This window comes from Rhincodon typus, chromosome 35, assembly GCF_021869965.1.
Source record: "Rhincodon typus isolate 14 chromosome 35, sRhiTyp1.1, whole genome shotgun sequence".
In the NCBI taxonomy this organism is placed as follows: Eukaryota; Metazoa; Chordata; class Chondrichthyes; order Orectolobiformes; family Rhincodontidae; genus Rhincodon; species Rhincodon typus.
The window spans coordinates 23,495,999-23,503,843 of NC_063366.1; the positions used below are offsets into that span (position 1 = coordinate 23,495,999).

General features: G+C 46.2%; 1 protein-coding gene across 1 annotated transcript in view; it reads right to left on the bottom strand.

Moving 5' to 3' along the window:
• LOC109922237 (POU domain, class 5, transcription factor 3) overlaps nucleotides 1-7,845 on the bottom strand; it is a 25,985-nt gene extending 18,140 nt beyond the window's left edge. The window contains exon 1 of the mRNA XM_048616687.1: nucleotides 7,699-7,845. Within this exon, the coding sequence (XP_048472644.1) occupies nucleotides 7,699-7,845 (147 nt within the window). The remainder of the gene's footprint in view (nucleotides 1-7,698) is intronic.

The following is a 7,845-nucleotide window of genomic DNA, read 5'->3' on the forward strand; positions in this document are numbered from 1 at the left end:
AGGGTGGATTGGCCATGCTAAATTGTCCCATAGTGCCCAGGGATGTGTAGGCTGGGTGGATTGGCCACGGGAAATGCAGGGTTACAGGGAAATGGGTAAGTCTGGGTGGGGGATGCTTTTCAGGGGGTCAGTGTAGAATTCATGGGCTGAATGGCCTCCATCTGCACCGTCGAGATTCTGTGATTCTATACAGGTGCAACAAGCAATTTGAAGGGCACACAGTAGACTGGGCTTCATTGCAAAGTTATGTGAGTATGGGAATAGCAAAGTCTTGTAGCAATTGTCTAGAGCCTTGGTAAGAATGCACCTGGAGGACTGTGTTCAGTATTAGTCTCCTCATTTAAGCAAGGATATACTTGCCATAGAGGGACCGCAGCGAAGGTTCACTGGAATTGATTTCCGGATATCCAGTGAGGAGAACTGAGGAGAGTATTTTTCTAGATTTTCAAAATTAGACGGAATCCCATTTAACCCATCAAAGGTCGCTACGCAGGTCGATAGAGTGGTGAAGAAGGCATATGGCATGCTTTCATTCATCGGACGGGGTACTGAGTACAAGAGTTGGCAGGTCAGGTTACAGTTGTATAGGACTTTGGTTCGACCACATTTGGAATACTGCGTACAGTTCTGGTCGCCACATTACCAAAAGGATGTGGATGCTTTGGAGAGGGTGCAGAGGAGGTTCACCAGGACGTTGCCTGGTATGGAGGGCGCTAGCTATGAAGTGAGGTTGAGTAGATTAGGATTATTTACATTAGAAATTCAGAAGTTGAGGGGGGACCTGATTGAGGTGTACAAAATCATGAGAAGTATAGACAGGGTGGATAGCAAGAAGCTTTTTCCCAGAGTGGGGGACTCAATTACTAGGGGTCACGATTTCAAGGTGAGAGGGGAAAAGTTTAAGGGAGATATGCGTGGAAAGTTCTTTATGCAGAGGGTGGTGGGTGCCTGGAACGCGTTGCCAGCTGAGGTGGTAGAGGCGGGTACGATAGCATCATTTAAGATGTATCTAGACAGATACATGAATGGGCAGGGAGCAGAGGGATACAGATCCTTGGAAAATAGGCGACAGGTTTAGATAGAGGATCTGGATCAGCGCAGGCTTGGAGGGCTGAAGGGCCTGTTCCTATGCTGTAATTTTCTTTGTTCTTCGTTCTTAAACTAACAAATCTCTTACCAGGCATGAGAGGGACTGGATAGGGGTCTTTCCCTCTGGCTGTGAGGTCTAGTGCACAGTCTCCCAACAAGAGGCAGAATTACAATGAGGAGGGATTTCTTCGCTCAGAAGATGGTGAATCTTTCGGACTCTCACCCAGAGAGCTGTGGAGGGTCACTCATTGAGTCCCTCTCTCTCTCTCTCTGTCAGAGAGACAGATTGATAGACACCTGGAGACTAATCCAGGGATGTGGGGATAGTGCAAACAAACGATTAAAGTCGAAGATCAGCTTGAAGGAAGGCAATGGCTTGTTGGTATTGTCCCTGGGTCTAGTAATCCAGTAGATCCCAGCAAGAGTGCTGAGGACAAGAGTTCAAATCCTAACACAGCAGCTGGTGAAAATTTGAATTCAATAAAAATCTGGACTAAAACGCTGTCTGTCGCTGTCAATTGTAAAATGTCCCTTACCCTGCACTAATGCCCCTTGGGGATGAAAAGTCAGTTGTCCTTCCCTGTTCTGGTCTGCGTATGATCCCAGACCCCAGCAATATGACTGACTCTCGAATGCCCTCTGGGCAATAAAATGCGACACCCAGAACAAATAAAAAGCTGACCTGTTTGAATGACAGAGTAGGATTAAGGGACAGAGTGGCCTACTCCTGCTCCTATTTACCCTGTTTATTTGGTTGTCAGGCAAGTTTGTGATGTCTTGAGGTAATGAAAGGAGCTATAGGAATGCAGGCCTTTGTTTCAGTGTACAGAGGTTATATGTGGTCTGGGAATGACTGGATCCCAATGGACTGATGGTCTTCCTTAGCTCCGCTCCTACATTTTAACCTCTGGGATATTAAGGTTCTGTCCGAGATTGGTTGACAAAGCAGCAACCTTCTCCATATCTGTCCTTAAATGTGATAGCACAAGTTTATCTTGACTGTAAAATACCTCCATACTGCCTGTATCAATACTGTTATCACGTACACACAATGCCCAGTTATTCAGAGAGATGCTGGTGATTTAATTTCCAGTGTAACATGCTGACTGGAAGTTTTCGGGACATGATTATTGTCAGTGCAGAAAAGGAGGCTTGACGATGTTGTTATGCTATCAGCCTCCCTCCTCTTGCTCAATTGCACTGATTTAATTTTTTCATTACAATGGCCAGTGACTCCTCCCTAGAGCTTGAAATAGTAAAATGCAAAGGGTTGGCAGTGCCTACTGGGATCAGTCATCCAGGGAGCCAGCTTCATGCGCTGAGGACTTGGGTTCAAAACTTACCAACGTACAGAATCAGAGAACGTTTACAGCACTGAAAAAGGCCACTCTGCCCACCGAATGCAGAATATTGAGCCATCGTGCCTAATTCCACTTTCCAGCCTTCAGTCTGTAGCGCTACAGGTTACGAGACACAAACTGTGTATCTCTGAAACCAGTTGAGAGTTTCCATTGCTACTATCCCCAACCACTCTTTAAGAGAAAAGATATATCTCCTCCTGTCCCATCTAACCTTTATACCAATCACTTTAAACCAACGGTCCCTAGGTAAATAAGCCCTTACCATCCACTTTATCTAGGCCTCCCAAAATTTTCTACACTTTAATCAAATCTCACTGTAATTGTCTGTGTGGTAAGTGTGACGCTCTGCAGTTGCTTCACATTCATAGAGAAGCTTTTACTATTCTGTTTTAGATTTCTCATTAGTTCGGATTCTCGTTTTCTTTATCAGTTCGTTAGCCCTACTTTGCTGAATTTACATCTCAGGCTTACCAATTTTTTTTTGCCAACTTTATAAGGCTTCTCACTCGATCTAATATAATCCTTCAATAGCCATGTTTGACTCAATTCTCATGGGTTATTGTGCTTTTCAAAGTTTGTTGTAGACAATGTATTAAATTCTTTAAATGCTAGCCATTGCTTTTCTTCCATCAAACCTTTTATATTTTCGCAATCAACCACAGCCAACCAACCCTAATTCCTGAATTGCGTCCTTTATTTACATTTCAGATCTAGCTTCAGTTTCAACTGCATTTTTTGCAAACATAATGAAAAATTCAACATATTATGGTCACTCTTCCCTAATTGGTCTTTTATTGGGATTGTGTTAATATTGACAAACATGTATCCTGTGATGTGTTAGTAAAGTCTAGAGTTTACTGCGATGTCTTAATATTGACAGGAAGTTTTCTGTGTAAACTTTGATGGACGTTTATTAACAAGCATTCATGATGGGAGTTGACTGGCATTTTTTAAATGTTGATGGGGAGTTTCCTAAGATATGTTAGTATTTATGGGAATTGCATTGGGGCATATTAATATTAACAGGGTATTTACTGAGTCATGTTAAAAACCACCTCACCATTACCACCAAGCCATGAGATCAACCCTGGTTGATTGAAGTGTACAGGAGAACATACTGAAAGAGGCATCAGGTATTCCTAAAAATGAGGTGTAGACCTGGTGAAGGTACATGCCCATTTTGTATGCCAAGTAGCAGAAACAGCATGCAATAGCCAAAGCTAAGGGATCCCACATACAACAGATCAGACCTAAGCTCTGTCATCCTGTCACATCAAGTCATGAATGATGGTGAACAATTAAACAATTGACAGGAGGAGGAGGATCCACAAATATCCCTTTCTGTAATGATAGGGAATGGAGCACACCACTGCAGAAGTTAAGGCGTTTGCAACAATCTTCAGCCAGAAATGCAGAGTGGATGATCCATCCCAGCATCATAGATACCGGTCTTCAGCCAATTCTCTCATGTAATATCAAAAAATAGCAGATGGTTCTGGATATTGCAAACACATTGGATTCCGACAACATTTCAGGAATAGAGCTAAGGACTTGTACTTCAGAGCTACCTAAGTGATTCCAGTACAGTTACCAAACTGGCATCTACCCAGCAACCGGGAAAATTGTCCAGATTAACCTCAAAAAGCAGGACAAAGCTAATCTGGCCAGTGATTGTCAGCAAAATGATAAAAGGTGTGATCAACAGTGCTACCAATTGGCACTTTCTCCTCAATGACCTGCTCACTGGCATTCAGTTTGGATTCTGCAAGGACATCTCAGCTCCTGACTTCATGATAGCCTTGATCCAAACATGGACAAAAAAGCTGAATTCAAGAGGGCACATGAAAGTGACACTAAGGCCAAATGAGACATCAACATACCCAACCAAATCCGGAGCCAATGGAACTGGCCAACTCTCCAGTGGTTGGAGTCATACCTTACACATAGGAGGATGGTCGTGGTTGTCAGAGATCAGTCTTCTTAGCTCCAGGACATCTCTGCAGGAGTTCCTCAGGGCAGTGCCCTAGGGCCAACCATCTTCAGCTGCTTCATCAATGACCTTCCCTCCAGCATAAGGTCAGAAGTGGGGATGTTCTCTGGTGGTTGCACAATGTTCAGGACCATTCACGACGCCTCAGATACTGAGGCAGTCCATGATCAAAAGCAGCAAAATAGTTTGGACTGTTAAATGGCGAATAACATTTGTGCCACACAAATGCCAGGGCAATATCTTCACCAACAAGAGAGAATCCAACCATCATCATTAATGATCAATAGTGTAACTATTGCAAATCCCCCACAACTATAAACATCCTGTAAGGTTAATATTAACCAGAAACTGAACTGGAACAGCCATATAAATGCTGTGATTTCACAGGCTGGTCAGAGGCTTTGAATCCTGTGGTGAGTAACTCCCCTCCTGACTCCCCAAAGCCTGTGCCACCATCTACAAGGCACAAGGCAGGAGTGTGATGGAATACCCCCCACTTGTCCCTGGATGGGGTACAGCCCCAACAACACTCAAGAAGCTCGACACCATCCAGGACAAAGCAGCCCCCGCTTGATTGGCACCACATCCACAAACATCCCACTCCCTCCCCCACCGACGCTCAGTAACAGCAGTGTGTACCATCTACAAGATGCACTGCAGAAACTCACCAAAGGTCCTCAGGCAGCACCTTCCAAAATTGTGACTTCTACCACCTAGAAAGACTAGAGGAGTGACACATGGGAACAGCCCCCCTACAGGCTCCCCACAAGCTACGCACCACCCTGTTGGGAACTTTATTGTCATTCTGTCTCTGTTGCTAGGTCAGAATCCCAGTATTCCCTCTATTACAGCGCTGTACCTACAACCCAAGGACCGCAGCAGTTCAAGATGGTAGCTCACCACCTCCTCCAGAGCAGTTTGGGATAGGCCACAAGCCTTTGAATGAGCAAAGTAGAGCTGGGAATTAACTGTGAGGTTAGCATGTATATGCGTATATACACCCACAAGGCTGTGGAAGCTCAGTCATTATGTTTAAGGTATAAATCGAGATTTCTAAGTACCAACAATATGGAGGATATGAGGTTTAATAGGGAGAAAAGGCATTGAAGTGGGTGATCAACCACCAGCGCAGTGAATTGTGGAGCAGGTTGGATCGGCTAAGTGGCCCACTCCTGTTACTACGTGCCTCTGTCCTGGGGTGCCACATTTTACTGTTTGCCCAGCAGCCACATGGAGAGCACTGAGGAATACAGCTGATGAAGCTCCTGCCTTTTGTAGATTAGGTGGGTTATAGGGGTCTGGGTGGGATGCTCTGAGGGTCGGTGTGGACTTGTTGGGCCAAAGGGCCTGTTTCCACACCGTAGCGATTCTATGATTCTATGATTTTGACGCTAACAAGAGATGACATGCATCGTATGGGACACACCGATTGGCCGCATGGCTGGCTGGGTCATGGGAGCGTGCCCAGTTCCCTGTTTGTGGCTAGGCCTGTTCGGAATGGGCTACCTGAGGCGCTGCTGCCTGACGTTGACCCTCTGGTGAACCCCTGGGGGCCTGCACTCCATTTGAGTGACTCCTGGCATTGCGTCTGCCTCTTCAGTGTGATCTGCTTTGTGGCACTTGTGTCTGAACTGAAGCCTGTGCCTGAATGAGGGATACCTTCAAAGAATGCGGGAGAACAGGGTTAGGGAGGGAGGGAGAATCACTTTCTCTCCGATCAGCTGGAGAAATAATCCATCAGGGTGTCTCACATCTTAAAACCAAGGCTTTCACTCCTGTAGCATCTTCCGCGCGACCTTGGAATCTTACTGTGTAACCCTCAGCTTATTAAGTATTTAACACACTGAGAGTTCTGAGGAAGGGTCAGTTCTGAGGAAGGGTCACCGGACCCGAAACGTTAACTCTGACTTCTCTCCGCAGATGCTGCCAGACCTGCTGAACTTTTCCAGCAACTTGTGCTTTTATCTTTCTTTTTGTATTTAGTGACATTGGTTGAGGGATAAGTACGGGGCAGGACCATGAGGAGGGTTTTTTTTTTATTGGAACATCTGTGAGGAGGCAGACAGAGCTGGGGTGTAAGGTCAGACGATAGCCCCTCTGGCCGGGCAGCATTTGGAGACCATAAGGAGTAGGAGCAGGAGTAGGCCATTCAGCCCATCAAGGCTGAATTGTGACCTCGATCCCGCTCTCCCCTGTGTCTCCTGTAATCCTGAACTCAGTCATCGATCAGAAACCTGTCAATTTCAGCCCTGAGGAAATTCACTGACCTACCTCCCCTGGAGGAAAGTTCCAAACACGAGCGACTCAGTCAGAGAGGAAATTCTTCCTCATCTCAGTCTTAAATGGGAGAACTTTTGTTTTGACTTTAGGCCTGCTAATTTTAGATACTCCACGAGGGGCACAACCTCTGAGCATCCACCCTGCCTCACAATGGTACAGTTTCAATATGATCTTATCTGATTCCTCCCACCTGTAATGACTGTGGGCCCACTCTGCTGAATCTTTAAAGTGGGTCCTTTCATCCCAGGAACCAGCCACACAAACCTTCTCCCCACTGCTTCCAACGAATGCTTTTCCCTCCTTAAACAGGAATCTGAAACGGTGCTTCATTCTCACTCATTCACAGGAATGTGAGTGTCACCGACTGCATCAGGACTTATTGATGGGCTCTACTTGTGCTGGAGTAGGTGGGGGTGAGCTGCCTCCTTGAACCGCTGCAGTCCATGTGCTGTGGGTTGACCCACAATGCCCCTTAGGGAGGGAATTCCAGGATTCTGACCCAGCGACACTAAAGGAACAGCGATATATTTCCAAGTCAGGATGGGGAGTAGCTCGGAGGGGAACTTGCAGGGGGCTGGTGTTCCCATGTATCTGCTGCCCCTTGTCCTTCTGGATGGAAGTGGGTCGTGGTTTTGGAAGGTGCTGCCTGAGGATCTTTGGTGAATCTCTGCAGTGCATCTTGTAGATGGTACACACTGCTGTTACTGAGCGTCGGTGGGGGAGGGAGTGGGATGTTTGTGGATGTGGTGCCAGTCAAGCGGGGGCTGCTTTGTCCTGGATGGTGTCGAGCTTCTCGATGTTGTGACGATTTTATTGAATACGATGATTGTATGGTCGTGTGTATTTTGCATTAAGAAAAACAGTAAAATACAGTGATCCGGTGCCATTTTTAAACAGTCTAAGAACAAGAAAGAAAGAGAAAGAAAAGATAAAGCTGAAAAGAATGTCCGCCCTATGCCAGCTCATCGACAATGATACCTGCACTGCCAACCATCCTCCACTGCCTCGCCGCTCTCTACATCGGACCCAACCAACAGTAAAGTCACCACAGATACCATCTGTTGCCACCGGGCCAATTCTCCTCCGCCAACGCCTCACCAACACCTGCACCGGACTGACCGACAT